This window comes from Oncorhynchus kisutch, linkage group LG6 (assembly GCF_002021735.2).
Source record: "Oncorhynchus kisutch isolate 150728-3 linkage group LG6, Okis_V2, whole genome shotgun sequence".
In the NCBI taxonomy this organism is placed as follows: Eukaryota; Metazoa; Chordata; class Actinopteri; order Salmoniformes; family Salmonidae; genus Oncorhynchus; species Oncorhynchus kisutch.
In genome coordinates, this window is record NC_034179.2 from 2,059,276 (window position 1) to 2,082,217 (window position 22,942).

At 42.5% G+C, this 22,942-nt stretch overlaps 1 protein-coding gene across 1 annotated transcript in view; it reads left to right on the plus strand.

Moving 5' to 3' along the window:
* cntfr (ciliary neurotrophic factor receptor) overlaps positions 1–14,017 on the plus strand; it is a 530,571-nt gene extending 516,554 nt beyond the window's left edge. The window contains exons 7-9 of the mRNA XM_031826000.1: positions 2,466–2,655; positions 9,489–9,621; positions 12,949–14,017. Coding sequence (XP_031681860.1) covers positions 2,466–2,655; positions 9,489–9,621; position 12,949 — 324 coding nt within the window. The 3' untranslated portion in view covers positions 12,950–14,017. The remainder of the gene's footprint in view (positions 1–2,465; positions 2,656–9,488; positions 9,622–12,948) is intronic.
* The last annotated feature ends 8,925 nt before the right edge of the window (positions 14,018–22,942 follow it).

Below are 22,942 nucleotides of genomic sequence, written 5' to 3' on the forward strand. Positions count from 1 at the left end.
GGGGTAGCTCTGAGTAGACACAGGGGGTGTTGGGGGGTATCTCTGAGAGGACACAGGGGGTGTTGGAGGGTATCTCTGAGAGGACACAGGGGATGTTGGGGGGTATCTCTGAGTAGACACAGGGGGTGTTGGGGGATATCTCTGAGAGGACACAGGGGGTGTTGGGGGGTATCTCTGAGTAGACACAGAGGGAGTTGGGGGATATATCTGAGAGGACACAGGGGGTGTTGGGGGGTATCTCTGAGAGGACACAGGGGGTGTTGGGGGATATCTCTGAGAGGACACAGGGGGTGTTGGGGGGTATCTCTGAGAGGACACAGGGGGTGTTGGGAGGTATCTCTGAGAGGACACAGGGGGTGTTGGGGGGTATCTCTGAGTAGACACAGGGGGTGTTGGGGGGTATCTCTGAGAGGACACAGGGGGTGTTGGGGGGTATCTCTGAGAGGACACAGGGGTGTTGGGGGGTATCTCTGAGAGGTGGTGGTGAGAAGAGACATTGAGGTGTTGGGGGGTGTCTCTGAGAGGACACAGGGGGTGTTGGGGGGTATGTCTGAGAGGGCAAAGGGGGTGTTGGGGGGTGTCTCTGAGAGGACACAGAGGGAGTTGGGGGATATCTCTGAGAGGACACAGGGGGTGTTGGGGGGAATCTCTGGGAGGACACGGGAGGTGTTGGGGGGAATCTCTGAGAGGACACAGAGGGAGTTGGGGGATATCTCTGAGAGAAAAAAGAGGGAGTTGGGGGATATCTCTGAGAGGACACAGAGGGAGTTGGGGATATCTCTGAGAGGACACAGGGGGTGTTGGGGTATCTCTGAGAGGACACAGGGGGTGTTGGGGGTATCTCTGAGAGGACACAGGGGGTGTTGGGGGGTATCTCTGAGAGGACACAGGGGTTGTTGGGGGGTGTCTCTGAGAGGGCACATGGATGTAAAACCGTGTTGTTCTCTGAAGAGCTTTCTTTCAGCGTTATAGGAGTTTTCTTAAAGTAATAGGACCTTTCCCTCGGTGTAATAGGAGCTTTCTCAATGTAATAGGAGCTTTCTCTCAGCGTATTAGGAGCTTTCTCTCAGTTTAGAAAGCGCTATCTCAATGTAATAGGAGCTTTCTCTCAGTGTACTAGGAGCTTTCTCTCAGAGTAATAGGAGCTTTATCTCAGAGTAATAGGAGCTTTCTCTCAGTTTACAAAGAGCTTTCTCTCAGTGTAATAGTATCTGTCTCTCAGTGTACAATTAGCTTTCTCTCCGTAAAATAGGAGCTTTAAATCTTTGTTGTAGGAGATTTCTCATTGTGATAGGAATTTTGTTATAAGAGCTTTCTGTCAGTGTTATAGGAGCTTTCTCTCAGTGTAATAGGATCTTTCTCTCAGTGTTATAGGAGCTTTCTCTCAGTGTAATAGAAGCTTTCTTAATGTAATAGGAGCTTTCTCTCAGTGTTATAGGAGTTTTCAGAAAGTAATAGGAACTATCTCTCAGCGTAATAGGAGCTTTCTTTAAGTGTTATAGAATCTTTCACTTGGTGTTGTAGGAGCTTTCTCTCTGTGTTATAGGAGCTTTCTCTCGTGTTATAGGAGCTTTCTCTCAGAGTTATAGGAGCTTTCTCTCAGTGTAATATGAGCTTTCTCTCAGTTTATAAAGAGCTTTCTCTCAGGTTATAAAGAGCTTTCTCTCAGTGTTATAGGATCGTTCACAGTTTAGAAAGAGCTTTCTCTCAGTTTACTAGGAGCATTCTCTCAGTGTTAAAGGAGCTTTCTCAATGTAATAGGAGCTCTCTCTCAGTGTTATAGGAGCTTTCTCAATGTAATAGGAGCTTTCTCTCAGCGTATTGGGAGCTTTCTCTCAGTTTAGAAAGCGCTATCTCAATGTAATAGGAGCTTTCTCTCAGTGTACTAGGAGCTTTCTCTCAGTGTTATAGGAGCTTACCTCAGTGTTATAGTATCTTTCTCTCAGTTTAGAAAGCGCTTTCTCTCAGTGAACTAGGAGCTTTCTCTCAATTTAGAAAGCTCTTTCGCAATGTATTAGGAGCTTTCTCTCAGTGTTATAGGTGCTTTCTCTCCGTGTTATATGAGCTTTCTTTTATTGTTATAGGAGCTTTCTCTCAATGTAATAGGAGCTTTCTCTCAGTATTATAGGAGCTTTCTCTCAGTTTAGAAAGCGCTTTCTCAATGTAGTAGGAGCTTTCTCTCAGTGTTATAGAAGCTTTTTCAATGCAATAGGAGCTTTTTCTCATTGTAAAAGGAGCTTTGAAAAAGGGTTATCACAGACAGTGATGACTGGATTGTCTAAAGGAAGTGACACCCCAGTAGACAATGAGAGGTACTGTAGATTATCTCTGATTAACTAGATGCTTTTAATTAAAGGGCATCCATTTTGGTGCTTCTCTCTGATTGGTGTGTTTCAGGTGGAGTTGTCAGAGAGTACGGCCCACACCATAACGGATGGTGCTTCTCTCTGATTGGTGTGTTTCAGGTGGAGTTGTCAGACAGTACGGCCCACACCATAACTGATGCGTACGCAGGGAAGGAGTACATCATCCAGGTGGCGGCTAAGGACATGGAGATCGGCACCTGGAGTGACTGGAGCGTTGCGGTGCACGCCACCCCCTGGATTGATGAACCCAAACAGATCCCCTCCACCACCGAGCAGGAACCGCTCCTCGGTACGTACCTGAAGCCTAACCCCAAACCTAACCCAAACCCCAACAGATCCCCTCCACCACCAAGCAGGAGCTGCTCTTCAGTACGTACCCCAACCCTGACCCCAACCCTAACCCTAACCCCAACAGATCCCCTCCACCACCAAGCAGGAGCTGCTCCTCGGTACATACCCCAACCCTGACCCCAACCCTAAACCCAACCCTAACCCAAACAGATCCCCTCGACCACCGAGCAGGAGACCCTCCTCGGTACCTACTCAATGCTAACCCTAACCCCTGACCCCTAACCCTACATCTACCCTAACACTAACCCTAAGGGACAGCGACAGGTGCAGACAGAGACCGGTACAGACAGAGACAGGTGCAGAGAGAGGGAGGTATGGAGAGAAACAGGTTCACACTCCATTCCAACGTGTCTTAAATCAGCTGCACTGTCCAATTTACAGTATTTATTACTGCGAAAAAAATGCCATAGTATTGTTTGAGGAGAGCTCCTAACAACAAAACACTTTTTCCAATGCGGTAGATTTCATAAATTCACCTCTGAAGGTGAAATGTATACTTACATTCTTAAATCTTGCTCTGATTTATAATCCAAAGGGTCCCAGAGATAACATGAAGTGTCGTTCTGTTAGATAAAATAATGTTTCATGTCTTAAAAAGGTCCATATAGCATGCACGATCGATGTTGTATTTACACTCAATTTGCAAAGAAAGGAATCTGTGGAAATCTCACCCTAAATGTTGTTTGAACGAGTCAAATCACATTCGTATCTATTCCTCAGAGATCCTAGAAGGTAACAAGACTCCACTATATCATTAGGGGTGTAGTATATCCTATAGGACACCATATTTGGTCAGAGAGTGACGCCTTCATGGCACTCTGATGACTCAGGCGGCCATCTCTTGAACATCAGATTCTTTGTCAAATGAGCACCAATCGGGTCAAACAAAACTAGCTAGATAGCAAATGAGCTGGGCTTTACGGGAGTATTCGGAAACCATGTATATATCGTAAAATGTAGCTACTAACCTTGTACGACTGCATGGCTTTTCATTTTGGACAAAAAATTATACGGCTATTCAGAGTTATGAAGTTACGAAAACTGGTTGTTTTGGAAATGTTGAACTTATAATATGGCTACTAATACTGGAAAAGCTGAATCAAAGTCCAAGTATACAGATTTGACGATATTCTTTGAAATTGAATATGAACGCGACTGTCTTTTTCACGATTTGCCCAAATGTACCTTGGTGACTTCACACTAAAAGTCTTGAGAATCAGTTATACTCCAAGTTATCCATCTGACATTTTGCACATACACAGAATTACAACCAGAGTGAGCTATCACTTTCTCTTCCATTTCGAAGATGGCGGTAAGAAAACACTGTTTTTCTTTTGTGTATTTTCTTCTACCAGATCTATTTTGTTATATTCTCCTACATTCAATTTACATTTCCACAAACTTCAAAGTGTTTCAAATGGTACCAATAATATGCATATCCTTGCTTCAGGGCCTGTGCTACAGGCAGTTAGATTTGGCTATGTCCTTTAGGCTACTGAGTTGATTCTAATGGGATTTTGATATTCTCTAACAATGGAGATCCAGCTCAGTTCTCTACTGCTCCCTGCTGGACATCCAACATACTGCAACTTCTTCCTTACACGCACACACACGTACAGGCACACACCAATACACACACTGTTCACATATACAACACCAGTCAAAAGTGTGGACACACCTACTCATTCCAGGGTTTTTCTTTATTTTTACTATTTTCTACATCATAGAATAATAGTGAAGACATCAAAACTATGAAATAAATCATGGAATCATGTAGTAACCAAACAAGTCTTAAACAACTCAAAATGTACTTTATATTTGAGATTCATTTATTATTATTTTTTTTTATTTTACCTTTCTCATTTCCCCTTTCTCACCAAGTTCTCATTTACAACTGTGATCTGGCCAAGATAAAGCAAAGCAGGGTGACAAAAACAACAACACAGAGTTACACATGGAATAAACAAACATACAGTCAATAACACAATATAAAAATCTATATACAGTGTGTGTAAATGTAGTAAGATTAGGGAGGTAAGGCAATAAATAGGCCATAGTGGCAAAATAATTACGATTTAGCAATAAACTTCTTGATGCACCCGTCCCGTTAGCAGGATCAGTTTCGTCAACATCCGCTGAATTGCAGAGCGCCAAATTCAAATTAAATTACTAAAAATATTTAATTTCATGAAATCACAAGTGCAATATAGCAAAACACAGTTTAGCTTGTTGTTAATCCACCTGGCGTGTCAGATTTCAAAAAAGCTATTTGGCGAAAGCATAACAAGCGTTTATGTAAGAACATCTCTCTCAGTAGACAAAATATTACAAACAGCTAGCAGCCAAGTAGATTGGTCACGAAAGTCAGAAAAGCAATCAAATTAATTGCTTACCTTTGATGATCTTCAGATGTTTGCACTATAAAGATAGTGCAAACAAAATAATCTTTGTTCCATAAAGATTATTTAAATTTTATATCCAAAATACCTCCATTTGGTTGGCACATTATGTTCAGAAATCCACAGGCTCGAGCGGTCTCGACCGGGCAGACAAAAATTCCAATTAGAATCTGTAGAGTTCGTAGAAACATGTCAAACGTTTTTTATAATCAATCCTCAGGTTGTTTATACAATATGTAATCCATAATATTTCAACCGGACTGTAGCTTCTTCAATAGGAGAGAAAGAAAATGTCTGCTCCAAACTGTTGCGCATGCAAAATGCTGCTGGCACCCAGCCATACAATGACGCGATGTGATCTTTCTCGCTCATTTTTCAAAATAAAAGCCTGAAACTATGTCTAAAGACCGTTCACAACATGTGGAAGCCATAGGAAAAGGGAATCTAGTTGATATCCCTTTACATGTAGCGAAGGCAGGCAATGGAACAGAGAGGTTTCAGGAAAAACAGCACTACCTGATTGGATTTTCCTCAGGTTTTCGCCTGCAATATCAGTTCTATTATACTCACATACAATATTTTGACAGTTTTGGAAACTTTAGAGTGTTTTCTATCCTAATCTGACAATTATATGCCTATTCTAGATTCTGGGCCTGAGAAATAGGTAGTTTCATGTGGGTACATTTTTCATCCAAACATCAAAATACTGCCCCCTACACTCAACAGGTTAACTCCTCTTGACATTTAAAAACTCTCCCCGAAGCAGCCACAATTTAATGTTTTACGAGGTGTCAGCAAACTTGATGATGGTGTTGGAGTCGTGGGTGAACAGGGAGTACAGGAGGGGGCAAAGCACATACCCATGTGGGGCACCCGTTTTGAGATGTCAGCACGGCAGATGTGTTGTTGCCTACACTCACCACCTGGGGTTGTCAGGAAGTTTGGATCCAGTTGCTGAGGTAAGTGTTCAGTCCTGAACTTGGAGGGGACATTGGTTTGAGTGCTGAGCTGTAGTCAGGGAACAGTATTCTCACGTAGGTATCTCTCTTATCTAGGTGGGTGAAGGCAATTGAGATTGCGTCGTTTATGGATCTGTTGGGGCGGTATGCAAATCGGAGTGGGTCCAGGGTGTCTGGGATGAATGTTGATGTGTGTCATAACTTCTTAACTTCTTATGGGCAGGTGAAACGGTAACGTTCCACCTGGCCAACATCCGGTGAAATTGCAGAGCGCGAAATTCAAACTACAGAATTATAAATATTTAACTTTCATAAAATCACAAGTGTAAAACATCAAAATAAATCTTAACTTCTTGTTAATCCAGTCGCTGTGTAAGATTTCAAAAAGGCTTTTACGGCGAAAGCAAACCATGTGATTATCTGAGGACAGCGCCCCGCATACAAAAGCATGAAAAACATATTTCAACCATGCAGGTGCACCACGAAAGTCAGAAATATATAATCAAACCTTAAGTACTCAAATACATAAATAAACAATAGCATTTGAGATGGAGAATGGTTATGGTGTTTACCAGAGAAAAGTACCAAAGAATGTGCTCTCTTCCACGCGCTTGGAAACACTACAGCCAGAATGGAGACACCTAGAAAAAACTTACATTTCTGTCTAATTTATCCAAACACCAACATGAAACTCTTCCTATAGACTGTTGACATCTAGTGGAAGCCCTAGGAACTGCAATCTGGGAGGACTTCGCCTTATAATAAAAGTGACAGCCATTGAAATCAGTGGTAGTGTAACGGCGTTCTTCGTTTGTTGAAAGAGAGTCGGACCGAAATGCAGCGTGGTGGTTACTCATGTCTTTAATGAAGAAAATCGTGACGATACATGAAATAACTAATAAATACAAAAACAACAAACAGAACGTGAAACTTATTACAGCCTATCTGGTGAACACTACACAGAGACAGGAACAATCACCCACGAAATACAAAGCGAAACTCAGGCTACCTAAATACGGTTCCCAATCAGAGGCAACGAGAAGCACCTGACTGCTGATTGAGAACCGCCTCAGGCAGCCAAGCCTATACAACACCCCTAATCAGCCGCGATCCCAAATACTACAAACCCCAATACGAAACACAACACACAAACCCATGTCACACCCTGGCCTGAACAAATAATTAAAGAAAACACAAAATACTAAGACCAAGGCGTGACAGGTAGGATGAATTTCTTTGGGGGGTGTGGTTTGTCCTCTGGGTTTTCCATTACAGTTCTGTTATACTCACATTATTATAACAGTTTTAGAAACGTGTGTGTTTTCTATCCAAATCTACCAATTATGCAAATCCTAGCTTCTGGGCCTGAGTAACAGGCAGTTTACTTTGGGCACGCTTTTCATCCGGACGTGAAAATACTGCCCCCTACCCAAGAGAGGTTAAGGATCAGGGTCCTGCTAGCGGGACAACTTCAGGGAAACTGCAGGGCGCACAATTCAAATCAATTCTAATATTTCTATTAGATGTTAAACATGTAGGTACATATAAGTGTCTTATATCGGCTGACAGCTTAACTTCTTGTTAATCAAACTGCACTGTCCAAGTACCACATAAAAAAAATCCGCCGGCACAGGTTTTATACATTCACATATCATTCTTCCAATTTCGCAACAAAGCATCCTTCACTCATGCTGCCAAACATACCCTTGTAAAACTGACCATCCTACCAATCCTCGAATTTGGCGATGTCATTTACAAAATAGCCTCCAATACCCTACTCAACAAATTGGATGCAGTCTATCACAGTGCAATCCGTTTTGTCACCAAAGCCCCATATACTACCCACCATTGCGACCTGTACGCTCTCGTTGGCTGGCCCTCGCTTCATACTCGTCGCCAAACCCAATGGCTCCATGTCATCTACAAGACCCTGCTAGGTAAAGTCCCCCCTTATCTCAGCTCGCTGGTCACCATAGCATCTCCCACCTGTAGCACACGCTCCAGCAGGTATATCTCTCTAGTCACCCCCAAAACCAATTCTTTCTTTGGCCGCCTCTCCTTCCAGTTCTCTGCTGCCAATGACTGGAACGAACTACAAAAATCTCTGAAACTGGAAACACTTATCTCCCTCACTAGCTTTAGGCACCAACTGTCAGAGCAGCTCACAGATTACTGCACCTGTACATAGCCCACCTATAATTTAGCCCAAACAACTACCTCTTTCCCAACTGTATTTTATTTATTTATTTATTTTGCTCCTTTGCACCCCATTATTTTTATTTCTAAACTACCATTCCAATGTTTTACTTGCTATATTGTATTTACTTTGCCACCATGGCCTTTTTTTGCCTTTACCTCCCTTCTCACCTCATTTTCTCACATCGTATATAGACTTGTTTATACTGTATTATTGACTGTATGTTTGTTTTACTCCATGTGTAACTCTGTGTTGTTGTATGTGTCGAACTGCTTTGCTTTATCTTGGCCAGGTCGCAGTTGTAAATGAGAACTTGTTCTCAACTTGCCTGCCTGGTTAAATAAAGGTGTTCTCAACTAGCCTACCTGGTTAAATAAAGGTGTTCTCAACTACCCTACCTGGTTAAGTTGTGTGTGTGTGTGTGTGTGTGTGTGTGTGTGTGTGTGTGTGTGTGTGTGTGTGTGTGTGTGTGTGTGTGTGTGTGTGTGTGTGTGTGTGTGTGTGTGTGTGTGTGTCTGTGTGTGTGTGTGTGTGTGTGTGTGTGTGTGTGTGTGTGTGTGTGTGTGTGTGTGTGTGTGTGTGTGTGTGTGTGTGTGTGTGTGTGTGTGTGTGTGTGTGTGTGTGTGTTTGTGTGTGTGTTTGTGTGTGTGTGTGTGTGGGTGTGTGTGTGTGTGTGTGTGTGATAATGAAAACAGTATCACAATGTGACCATATCCTTTCCATTGGTACGAATATGACATCATTACAAATTGACTTCCAGTTGGAACAACGAGAAATAGAACTTGTGTAAGTTCAGATTACAATTCATTCGGTCTCAGTTGATGACGATATGAACTAGTGAATGTTCATCCGTCCTGCTCGTAACATGTTGACAGGTGTAATGTGACTAGTGAGAAGTCAGAAAAAAAGAAAGGGACTTCACATGAGCACCACAAAGCATACATGCTGTACAGAGATGTTATACTGTAGCCATTTCCCTCGCTTCTACAACGTAGACAGGTTAGGATTCTCAAACAACCTACAGCGTTCTCTTAGAGGAGGGGCTATAACACAAAGCCTACATGGTCAATTATGTACTGCATTGCTTCAACACTTACAACGTGTTCTGACATGTCCTGGCAGCCTTCTATACCATCCTCTGATTGGACCTGTGTGATTGCTGTTCTTTTTATTGGTTGTGTCTCTAACTTGCTGTGTCTTATTGGCTGTCTTCCAGACACCACCCCTTCCGCAGCACCTCCCTCAGCAGAGCCCCATAGGGCGGGCGTCCCAGTGGGTGGTGCTTCCTCAACACTCCTCTCACCCCTCCTCTGGTACTCCTGTTATCTGCTGCTAGGGGCCCTAATTTGGTGAGTATACATCCTAACTAATATACATTATACTGCTGTCTGCTGCCAGGGGCTCTAATGCTGGATCTCATGTGGTGAAACCAAAAGACTTAACATGCGTGTTATGAGATTACTGTGAACCAAACAGAACAGGAGGAAGAGGAGAAGAGAGAGAGAAGAGAGTAGAGCGGAGAGATTGGAGAGGAGAGAGAGGAGCGATAGCAACAGGAGAGGAGAGAGGCAAAAGGAAAGAGGAGAGAGATGAGAGGCGATAGGAGAGAGGAGGGAGAAGAAAGAAGATAGGAGAGAGGAGTAAGAGAGAGGAGATAGGAAGAGGAGAGAGGAGAGATATCACCCGGTTAGGAGAGAAGATAGGAAAGAGGGCAGAGAAGAGAAGAGAAAGGAAAGCGGAAAGTAGGGAGAGAGAAGAGGGAGGAGAGGAGAGGAGAGGAGAGGAGAGGAGAGGAGAGGAGAGGAGAGGAGAGGAGAGGAGAGGAGAGGAGAGGAGAGGAGAGGAGAGGAGAGGAGAGGAGAGGAGAGGAGAGGAGAGGAGAGGAGAGGAGAGGAGAGGAGAGGCAGCACCAGGTTAGGGGAGAAGAGAGAGGAGAGGAGAGACAGCACCAGGTTAGGGGAGAAGAGAGAGGAGAGGAGAGACACCACCAGGTTAGGGGAGAAGAGAGAGGAGAGATGAAAGAGGATATAGTAAAGAATAGGTAGGACAGAGTGAAGAGGAGAGAGTAGAGAGGAGAGAGGAGATAGTAAAGAGGAGAGAGGAGATAGTAAAGTGGAGAGAGGAGATAGTATAGAGGTGAGAAGAGATAGTAAAGAGGAGAGAAGAGATAGTAAAGAGGAGAGAGTAGAGAGTAAAGTGGAGAGATGAGAGAGGAGATAGTGAAGAGGAGAGAGGATATAGTAAAGAGGAGAGAGGAGATAGTAAAGTGGAGAGAGGAGATAGTATAGAGGAGAGAGGACAGAGGAGATAGTATGGAGGAGAGAGGAGAGAGGAGAGAGGAGATAGTAAAGAGGAAAGAGTAGAGAGTAAAGTTGAGAGATGAGAGAGGAGATAGTAAAGTGGAGAGAGGAGAGAGTAAAGTGGAGAGAAGAGAGAGGAGATAGTGAAGAGGAGAGAGGATATAGTATAGAGGAGAGAGGAGATAGTAAAGTGGAGAGAGGAGATAGGAGAGAGGAGATAGTAAAGAGGAGAGAGGATATAGTATAGAGGAGAGAGGATATAGTAAAGTGGAGAGAGGAGAAAGTATAGAGGAGAGAGGAGATAGTAAAGTGGAGAGAGGAGATAGTAAAGTGGAGAGTTAGATAGTATAGAGGAGATAGGAGATAGTAAAGAGAAGAGAGGAGATAGTATAGAGGAGAGAGGAGATATAATTGAGGAGAGAGGAGAGAGGAGATAGTATAGAGGAGAGAGGAGATAGAATTGAGGAGAGAGGAGAGAGGAGATAGTATAGAGGAGAGAGGAGATAGAATTGAGGAGAGAGGAGAGAGGAGATAGTATAGAGGAGAGAGGAGATAGTAAAGTGGAGAGAGGAGAGAGTAAAGTGGAGAGAAGAGAGAGGAGATAGTGAAGAGGAGAGAGGAGATAGTATAGAGGAGAGAGGAGATAGTGAAGAGGAGAGAGGAGAGGAGAGAGGAGAGCGTAAAGACGAGAGGGGAGATAGTAGAGAGGACAGAGGACATAGTGTAGAGGATAGAGGAGAGAGTATAGAGGAAAGAGGAGAGAGTAGAGAGGAGAGAGGAGCTAGTGAAGAGGAGAGAGGAGATAGTGAAGAGGAGATAGGAGATAATATAGTGGAGATAGTATGGAGGAGGTAGTAAAGAGGAGAGAGATGATAGTATATAATATAGAGGAGATCGTATAGATTGTAAGGGAGACAATATAGTAGAGATAGTATAGAGGAGAGAGGAGATAGTATATAATATAGAGGAGATAGTATAAATTGTAGAGGAGATAATATAGTGGAGATAGTATGGAGGAGATTGTATAGATTGTAGAGGAGATAATATAGTGGAGATAGTATGGGGGAGATAGCATAGAATATAGAGGAGATAGTGTGGAGTATAGCGGAGATAATATAGTGGAGATAGTATGGGGGAGATAGCATAGAATATAGAGGAGATAGTGTGGAGTATAGCGGAGATAATATAGTGGAGATAGTAAAGAGTGTAGAGGAGATAATATAGTGGAGATAGTATGGAGGGAGATAGTATAGAATATAGAGGAGATAGTATAGAATATAGAGGAGATAGTATAGACTGTAGAGGAGACAATATAGTGGAGATAGTGTGGAGGAGATAGTATAGAATATAGAGGAGATAGTATAGACTGTAGAGGAGATAATATAGTGGAGATAGTATGGAGGAGATAGTATAGAATATGGAAGAGATAGTATAGACTGTAGAGGAGATAATATAGTGGAGATAGTATGGAGGAGATAGTATAGAATATGGAAGAGATAGTATAGACTGTAGAGGAGATAATATAGTGGAGATAGTATGGAGTATAGAGGAGAGAGTAGGGCCTCTGTCTGGCAGTGCAGACATCCTGTCCTTGACTTTATCCAAGCAGACAAACAGGCTGGATGTGACACACTGTGTCACTCTTTATATACAGTCACACCATTAGTTGATAACAATAGTTGAGTCTTTATACACATTCAGTACATAAGTTGTTTATATCAGCTGTCCGTCCTCATTATTATGACGCACATTTTAAAGATGAACAGATGAACAGATGAACAGATGCAATATGTGATTGTATGTCTGGTGCCTACAGGTAGATTACTAATGTCTGAGGTCCATTCTGACCTGTCTGGTGCCTACAGGTAGATTACTAATGTCTGAGGTCCATTCTGACCTGTCTGGTGCCTACAGGTAGATTACTGATGTCTGAAGTCCATTCTGGAACACCACTGTTAGTTTGAATCCAAACTTCCAGACAGATGTTTTTTTCAAGAGACGCTGAAATGATTTCATTGTGTATGCTGTTCCTCAGTTTCTAACTATGTTTGTTCTCTCTCTCTCTCTCTCTCTCTCTCTCTCTCTCTCTCTCTCTCTCTCTCTCTCTCTCTCTCTCTCTCTCTGTCACTCCCTCTTTCTCTCTCTGTCACTCTCTCTCTCTGTCACTCTCTCTCTGTCTCTGTCACTCTCTCTCTCTCTCTCTCTGTCACTCTCTCTCTCTCTGTCACTCTCTCTCTGTCTCTGTCACTCCCTCTCTCTCTCTGTCACTCTCTCTCTCTGTCACTCTCTCTCTCTGTCACTCTCTCTCTCTGTCACTCCCTCTCTCTCTCTGTCACTCTCTCTGTCACTCTCTCTGTCTCTCTCTCTCTCTCTCAGATGTAAATGTTTAATTCCTGTGGAAGAAATTAAGGAGAGTCTTCTATTTCTCTGCACATGTTAATGGACATCCTACATTGATCATTTAATTCAAGTTTCACACAACGTTAAGTAGAAAATAAAGAGAGATTATGAAGTCAAAGTTAAAAAGATACAACAAAAAAACAAGCATCAACAACTACTCCAACAACAACAACAATAATAAGAGGAACAACAACAACAACAACAACAACAACAACAACAACAGGTACTAACAGACAGCAATGCTACAGAGCTACACAGATACAGATATCATTGATTGATTGATTGATTACCACGGACTCCAACACAGAAACAGAACTGTCTCCAGGGAAGCTTTGTGGATCTGAGACTGATGAGACTTCTGCTGGGCAGCACAACAGACTGATTTCATTCTCCATCTTTTATTTTGGTTTTAATTGATTTTTGTAAACAATTGTATTCATTATCCAGTGATATTTGAGACACTTGTAAAGATCCCAAGATCCTTTCTTTGACATACAGCTAACTCGTCATGCCAAAGACTTGTCTTGGAGAAGTTTTCCCACAATCCTTAGCTTCCTGAAGCCTGTGCCTGTGTAGAAAGGATGGAACCCGGAGTATTTGGTAACTCCAGGAATCTGCATCTGACTGACCGACAAGAAATTTTCACAACAAAACAGAGAACTAACTAACACTTTGGAGAAATCCTGAATAAGCATTATCTGTTATTGGTTTGTTCTGCTTCACTCAGTGATCACCAAGAGAGTTTAGCTGGAAAAACACTATGGATTGGGGTTTTTCCATTGAGGAAATACAGTAGAGATCCATATTTTGGGACCTCAGAGCTCTTACACAAGGCTCCATACATTAGGCGTCAGTCCTCCAGAGGAATAACGCTCTGTGTAAAACACATGAGGTTGCCTTTGACATTAAATAGACATTTAATATCACAATTATTATTGTTGTGCTCTGTCATACAGAACCAGTCAACAGTTTGGACATCTACTCATTCAAGGGTTTTTCTTTATTTTACTATTTTCTACATTGTACAATAAAAGTGACCACATCAGAACTAAGAAATAACACATATGGAATCATGTAGTATCCAAAAAAGTGTTAAACAAATCAAAATATACAGTGCCTACGGAAAGAATTCAGACCCCATCACTTTTCCACATTTGGTTGCGTTACAGCTATATTTTAAATCAAATAAATAAAAACCCTCAGCAATCTACACAATACCCCATGATGACATCACAATACCCCATGATGACATCACAATACCCCATGATGACATCACAATACCCCATGATGACATCACAATACCCCATGATGACATCACAATTACCCCATGATAAAATCACAATACCCCATGATGACATCACAATACCCCATGATGACATCACAATACCCCATGATAAAATCACAATACCCCATGATGACATCACAATACCCCGTGATAAAATCACAATACCCCATGATGACATCACAATACCCCATGATGACATCACAATACCCCATGATGACATCACAATACCCCATGATGACATCACAATACCCCATGATGACATCACAATACCCATGATGACATCACATACCCCATGATGACATCACAATACCCCATGATAAAATCACAATACCCCATGATGACATCACAATACCCCATGATGACATCACAATACCCCATGATAAAATCACAATACCCCATGATGACATCACAATACCCCATGATGACATCACAATACCCCATGATGACATCACAATACCCCATGATGACATCACAATACCCCATGATGACATCACAATACCCCATGATGACATCACAATACCCAATAAAGAAATCACAATACCCCATGATGACATCACAATACCCAATAAAGAAATCACAATACCCCATGATGACATCACAATACCCCATGATAAAAATCACAATACCCCATGATGACATCACAATACCCCATGATGACATCACAATACCCCATGATGACATCACAATACCCCATGATGACATCACAATACCCCATGATGACATCACAATACCCCATGATGACATCACAATACCCCATGATGACATCACAATACCCCATGATAAATCACAATACCCCATGATGACATCACAATACCCCATGATGACATCACAATACCCCATGATGACATCACAATACCCCATGATGACATCACAATACCCCATGATGACATCACAATACCCCATGATGACATCACAATACCCCATGATGACATCACAATATCCAATTAAGACAAAGCAGAAACAAGTTTTTAGAAATGTTTGCACATTTATTAAATATAAAAAACATAAATTTAATAATAAATAATAATAAACTTTAAAAACAGAAATACCTTATTTACATAAGTATTCAGACCCTTTGCTGTGAGATTTTAAATTGAGCTCAGGTGCATGCTGTTTCCATTGATCATCCTTGAGATGTTTCTACAACTTGATTGGAGTCCACCTGTTGTAAATTCAATTGATTGGACATGATTTGGAAAGGCATACACATGTCTATATATAAGGTCTCACAGTTGACAGTGCCTGTCAGAGAAAAAAACCAAGACATGAGGTCGAAGGAATTGGCCGTAGGGCTCCGAGGCAGCATTGTGTCGAGGCACAGATCTGGGAAAGGGTACCAAAACATTTCTGCAGCATTGAAGGTCCCCAAGAAGATAGTGGCCTCCATCATTCTTTAATGGAAGAAGTTTGGAACCACCAAGACTCTTCCTGGAGCTGGCTGCCCTGCCAAACTGAGCAATCAGGGGAGAAGGGCATTGGTCAGGTAGGTGACCAAGATCCCGATGGTCACTCTGACAGACATCCAGAGTTCTTCTGTAGAGATGGGACAACCTTCCAGAAGGACAACTATCTCTGCAGAACTCCACCAATCAGGCCTTTATGGTAGAGTGACCAGACAGATGCCACTCCTCAGTAAAAGGCACATGACAGCCTGGTTGGAGTTTGCCAAAAGGCACCCAATGTCTCTCAGACCATGAGAAACAAGATGCTCTGGTCTGATGAAACCAATATTGATATTTTTGGCCTGAATACAAATCGTCACTTCTGGAGGAAACTTGGCACTATCCCGAAGCATGGTGGTGGCAGCATCATGCTGTGGAGATGTTTTTCAGCAGCAGGGACTGGGATACTAGTCAGGGTTTGAGGCAAAGCTGAACGAAGCAAAGTACAGAGATCCTTGATGAAAACCTGTTCCAGAGTGCTCAGCACCTCAGACTGAGGCGAAGGTTCACCTTCCAACAGGGAAATGACCATAAGAACACAGCCAAGACAGTGCATGAGTGGATTCGGGACAAGTCTCTGAATGTCCTTGAGTGGCCCAGCCAGAGCCCGGACTTGAACCCAATCGAATATCTCTGGAGAGATCTGAAAATGGCTGTGCAGCGACGCTCCCCATCCAACCTGACATAGCTTGAGAGGATCTGCGAAGAATGGGAGAAACTCGCCAAATACAGGTGTACCAAGCTTGTAACGTCCCAAGAAGACTCAAGGTTCTAATCACTGCCAAAGGGTCTGAATTCTTATGTAAATGTAATATTTCATTATTATTTTTTGAATTAGAAAGCATTTTTTAAAACCTGTTTTTGCTTTGTCATATGTGTGAGGATATATATATATTTTTAAATACATGTTTTGAGTAAGACTCTAACATAATAAAATGTGAAAAAATTCAAGGGGTCTGAATACTTTCCAAAGCCACAGTATTTTAGATTTGAGATTCTTCACATAGCCACCCTTTGCCTTGATGACAGCTTTGCACACTCTTGGCATTCTCTCAACCAGCTTCACCTGGAATGATTTTCCAACAGTCTTGAAGTAGTTCCCACATATGCTTAGCACTTGTTGGCTGCTTTTCCTTCACTCTGAGGTCCAACTCATCCCAAACCATCTCAATTGGGTTTGGATTGGGTGATTTTGGAGTCCATGTCATCTGATGCAGCACTCCATCACTCTCCTTCTTGGTCAAATAGCCCTTACACAGCCAGGAGATGTGTTGGGTCCTTGTCCTGTTGAAACCATTTTTTTCCCCCAGTAAGTGCAAACCAGATGGGATGGCGTATTGCTGCAGAATGCTGTGGTAGCCATTCTGGTTAAGTGTGCCTTGAATTCTAAATAAATCACTGACAGTGTCACCAGCAAAGCACCCCCACAGATTCACACCTCCTCTTCCATGCTTCACTGTGGTAACCACACATGCAGAGATCATCCGTTCACCAAAATTCTCTCATTTGGACTCATCAGAACAAAGGACAGATTTCCACCGGTCTAATGTCCATTTCCCGTGTTTTTTGGCTCAATCAATTATCTTCTTCTTCTTGGTGTCCTTTAGTAGTGATTTCTTTGCAGCAATTCGACCATGAAGACCTGATTCACGCAGTCTCTGAACAGTGAGTTGCTGAGATGTGTCTGTTACTTGAACTCCGTGAAGCATTTATTTAGGCTACAATCTGAGGTGCAGTTAACTCTAATGAACTTATCCTCTGCAGCAGAGGTAACTCTGGGTCTTGCTTTCCTGTGGTGGTCCACATGACAACCAGTTTCATCAATGCGCTTGATTGTCTTTGCGACTGCACTTGAAGAAACTTTTCAAAGTTCTTGAAATGTTCCGCATTCACTGACCTTAATTTCTTAAAGTAATGATGGACTGTCATTTCTCTTTGCTTATTTGATCTGTTCTAGCCATAATATGGACTTGGTATTTTACCAAATAGGGCTATCTTCTGTTTACCACCCTGCCTTGTCACAACACACCTGATTGGCTCAAAGACATTAAGAAGGAAATAAATGCCACAAATTAACTTTTAACAGGGCACACATGTTAATTGAAATACATTACAGGTGACTACCTCATGAAGCTGGTTGAGAGAATGCCAAGAGTTTGCAAAGCTGTCATGAAGGCAAAGGGTGGCTACTTTGAAGAATCTCAAATATAAAATATGTTTTCATTTGTTTAACACTTATGTTTACTACATGATTCCATGTGCTATTTCATCATTTTGATGTCTTCACTATTATTCTACAATCTAGAAAAAAGTAGAAATAACGAAAATCCCTTGAATGTGTAGGTGTGGCCAAACTGTTGACTGGTTCTGTGTTTATAGGATTTTGGGGCTCTCTTCAAAAGCTGAAGCATTATAGATTTTGCGATAGAAATTTAAAGGTAATTTCCGATTGAGCCGACATGTGCAGCGTTTACCGTTAATGCAGTCTCCGCTAAAGTGGGAACATTGCCTTTAAATGTCAATCAGCCTGTAAAGCTGAAGTTCCGTGATGCGGATTGAATAGAGCCCCAAGTTGGTTTTTTTCAGACATTCAGAACGGCTTAATTCTCCACGATCATATTTTGTAAAAACTATGATATGTATCTTTAAAATGAAAAACATTTATTATTTAATAATGTATTAGCTTTAGATTCTTGTAACCTGTACCTGGGTTATTTTTATAGATATATATACAATGAGAGGTTGTTCATTAAATGTGACCATTTCACAATGAGTAGCATCTCTCCGTCCTTTATTTCTGATCGTAACTGCATAACACATTCCATTACTGTGCAACATGTCAGCATATATAACAGTGATGTTTGAGCGTTGATTATAAAACGTTTCCCGCTCTATGATCAGACAGGCAGAGACAGGAGCTCCAGATGCCGATGGGAGACCTTGTGTAAGGTATGGAGCTGACGTTCCTTTTACAAAAGTAGATTTCGCTAACAGCTGTTTGATATCAAAGGTCTCCCTTTGTATTTTCAGTCAGACAGGGGGAAGAAGCCGCTCCAGGTGCCGTTGGGAGAGAGAGAGGTGGATTTCCCTGTATAACTGTCTCCTAATATTACTTTCTCTGTGTATCATACAAAAGATGGAACACTTGTAACAGTGCAGTATGTGTTCATTACATTAGATTGTCCCGTCTCTCCAGGTTCATTACTCTCTCCAGGTTCATTACTCTCTCCATCTCTCCAGGTTCATTACTCTCTCCATCTCTCCAGGTTCATTACTCTCTCCATCTCTCCAGGTGCATTACTCTCTCCATCTCTCCAGGTGCATTACTCTCTCCATCTCTCCAGATTCATTACTCTCTCATCTCTCCAGGTTCATTACTCTCTCTGTCTCTCCAGGTTCATTACTCTCTCCAGATTCATTACTCTCATCTCTCCAGGTTCATTACTCTCTCTGTCTCTCCAGGTTCATTACTCTCTCCGTCTCTCCGTCAGCTGAATGTGTAGCAGGACGTCTTCTAAAACTCCTATACTTTATACCACTGGCTCACATTTATTTATAAATCTCTTTTTACATCAGCCGATGTCACAAAGTACTGTACAGAAACCCAGCCTAAAACCTCAAACAGCAAGCAATGCAGATGTAGAAGCACGGTGGCTAGGAAAAACTCCCTAGAAAGACCGGAACCGAGAAAGAAACCTAGAGAAGAACCAGGCTCTGAGGGGTGGAGATTAGACTAGGCTATGTGGGGTGGCCAGTCCTCTTCTGGCTGTGCCGGGTGGAGATTATAACAGAACATGGCCAAGATGTTCAAACGTTCATAGATGACCAGCAGGGTCAGATAACAATAATCACAGTGGTTGTAGAGGGTGCAACAGGTCAGCACCTCAGGAGTAAATGTCAGTTGGCTTTTCATAGCCAATCATTCAGAGTTAGAGACAGCAGGTGCGATAGAGAGAGTCGAAAACAGCAGGTCTGGGACAAGGTAGCACGTCCAGTGAACAGGTCAGGGTTCCATAGCCGCAGGCAGAACACTTGAAACTGGAGCAGCAGCATGACCAGGTGGACTGGGGACAGCAGGAATCATCAGGCCAGGTAGTCTTGAGGCATGGTCTTAGGGCTCAGGTCCTCCGAGAGAAGAGAGATAGAAAGAGAGAGAGAGAGAAAGAGAGAGGAAAGGAGACAGAGAAAGAAAGAGAGAATTAGAGGGAGCATACTTAAATTCACACAGGACACATGATAAGACAGGAGAAATACTCCAGATATAACAGACTGACCCTAGAAACCAACACATAAACTATTGCAGCATAATTACTGGAGGCTAAGACACTAGGGGTCAGGAGACACTGTGGCCCTGTCCGACGATACCCCCGGACAGGGCCAAACAGACAGGATATAACCCCACCAACATTGCCAAAGCACAGCCCCCACACCACTAGAGGCATATCTTCAACCACCAACCTCCTACCCTGAGACAAGGCAGAGTATATCCCACAATGATATCCCCCACGGCAGAAACCCGAGGGGGGCACCAACCCGGACAGGAAGATCATATCAGTAACTCAACCCATTCAACAGACACACCCCTCCTAGGGACGGCATGGAAGAGCACCAGTAGGCCAGTGACTCTCTGCCTCTAATAGGGTTAGAGGCAGAGAATCCCAGTGGAGAGAGGGGAACAGGCCAGGCAGAGACAGCAAGGGCCGTTCGTAGCTCCAGTGCCTTTCCGTTCACCTTCACACCCCTGGGCCAGACTACACGCATAGGACCTACTGAAAAGACGAGTCTTCAATAAAGACTTAAAGGTTGAGACCGTCTCTCACATGGGTAGGCAGACCATTCCATAAAAATGGAGCTCTATAGGAGAAAGCCATGCCTCTAGCTGTTTGCTTAGAAATTCTAGGGACAGTAAGGAGGCCTGCGTAAATGTTTAGGTATGTAGGGCAGGACCAAATCAGAGAGATAGGTAGGAGCAAGCCCATGTAATGCTTTGTAGGTTAGCAGTAAAACCATGAAAGCAGCCCTAGCATTAACAGGAAGCCAGTGTAGGGAGGCTAGCACTGGAGTAATATGATGCAAATTTTGGGGTTCTAGTCAAGATTCTAGCAGCTGTGTTCAGCACTAACTGAAGTTCATTTAGAGCTTTATCCGGGTAGCCGGAAAGTAGAGCATTGCAGTAGTCTAACCTAGAAGTGACCAAAAGCATGGATACATTTTTCTGCATCATTTTTGGACAGAAAGTTCCTGATTTTTGCAATGTTACGTAGATGGAAAAAAGCTGTCCTTTTAAAAATATATATATATATTTATATGTTTTTCAAAATAGAGATCAGGGTCCAGAGTAACGCCGAGGCCCTTCACAGTTTTGTTTGAGACGACTGTACAACCATTAAGATTAATTGTCAGTTCCAACAGAAGATCTTTGTTTCTTGGGACCTAGATCAAGCATCTCTGTTTTGTCTGAGTTTAAAAGTAAAAAATTAGCCTCCATCCACTTCCTTATGTCTGAAACAAAGGCTTCCAGGGAAGGAAATTTTGGGGCTTCACCATGTTTCATTGAAATGTACAGCTGTGTATCGTCCGCATAGCATTGAAAGTTGGCATTGTGTTTCCGAATGACATCACCAAGAGGTCAAATATATAGTGGAAACAATAGTGGACCTAAAACGGAACCTTGAGGAATACTGAAATGTACAGTTGATTTGTCACAGAGACAAACTGATATCTTTCTGACAGATAAGATCAAAACCAGGCCAGAACTTGTCCTTCTAGAACAATTTGGGTTTCCAATCTCTCCAAAAGAATGTGGTCATCGATGGTATCAAAAGCAACACTAAGGTCTAGGTGCACGAGGACAGATTCAGAACCTTGGTCTGACGCCATTAAAAGGTAATTTACCACCTTCACAAGTGCAGTCTCAGTGCTATGATCAGGCCTAAAACCAGACTGGAGCGTTTCGTATACATTGTTTGTCCTCAGGAAGGCTGTGAGTTGCAGTTTCTTTGAAATTCTTTGAGAGGATTGGGAGATACGAAATAGGCCGATAGTTTTTTATATTTTTTGGGGTCAAGGTTTGGCTTTTTGAAGAGAGGGGTAGGCAAGAGAATGGTGGTGGACAGGCAAAATGTCAAAACCAGTTCAGAGTTCAAGAATGGCAGGCAGGCTCAAGGTCAGGCCAGGCAGAATGTTAATGCAGGTGGGAATGGAGTCCAGAAAAACAGGCAAAGGTCAAAACCGAGAGGACTAGTAAAAGGGAATAGAAAGACAGGCACATGGGAAAAACATGCTGGTTGACTTGAACATACAATACCAACTTTTACAGAGAGAAAGGAAACACAGGGATAAATACACCAGGGAAAATAATTGACACCTGGAGGGGGTGGAGACAATCACAAGGACAGGTGAAACAGATCAGGGCGTGACACTAGGTCCTGGCAGTATTGTGCAAACTCAGGGCAACTGAGCTTTGAAGAAATACGCAGATTTAAAGAGGAGTCCATAATTTGCTTTCTAATGATGATGATCTTTTCGTCAAAGAAGTTCATGAATTCATTTAGGATTGTTCTTATTCTCCTCAATTAATTAAGTTGGAAAAAAAGGATGATTGAGCAGCAGTAAGGGCTCTTCGATACTGCACGGTACTGTCTTTCCAAGCTAGTCAGAAGACTTCCAGTTTGGTGTGGCGCCATTTCTGTTTAAATTTTCTGGAAGCTTGCTTGAGAGCTCGGGTATTTTCTGTATACCGGGGAGCTAGTTTCTCACTTTATTTTATTTTATTTTATTTCACCTTTATTTAACCAGGTTGAGCCAGTTGAGAACAAGTTCTAATTTACAACTGCGACCTGGCCAAGATAAAGCAAAGCAGTGCAACACAAACAACACAGAGTTACACATAAACAAACGTACAGTCAATAACACAATGACAGATGTTTTTTGTTTTTGGGGTGCGACTGCATCTAGGCAAGTTAAATGTTAAATGTAGTTCCTTAGTTAGGTGGTTCACCGATATTTGTACTCTAGTGCTCTAGTACTCTGCTCGCTACACAGTGAGGAACGCTGTAAATGCCAGCCCAGGAGGCCTGTATAAAAAGTGATTGAGTAGGCTGCATAGATTTCATGACTAGAAGCTCAAAAGAAGAAAACGTCTGTTTTTTTTTTGTAAATTGAAATTTGCTATCATAAATGTTAGCAACACCTCCACCTTTGCTGGATTTGTGGGGGATATGGTGACTTGTGTAACCAGGAG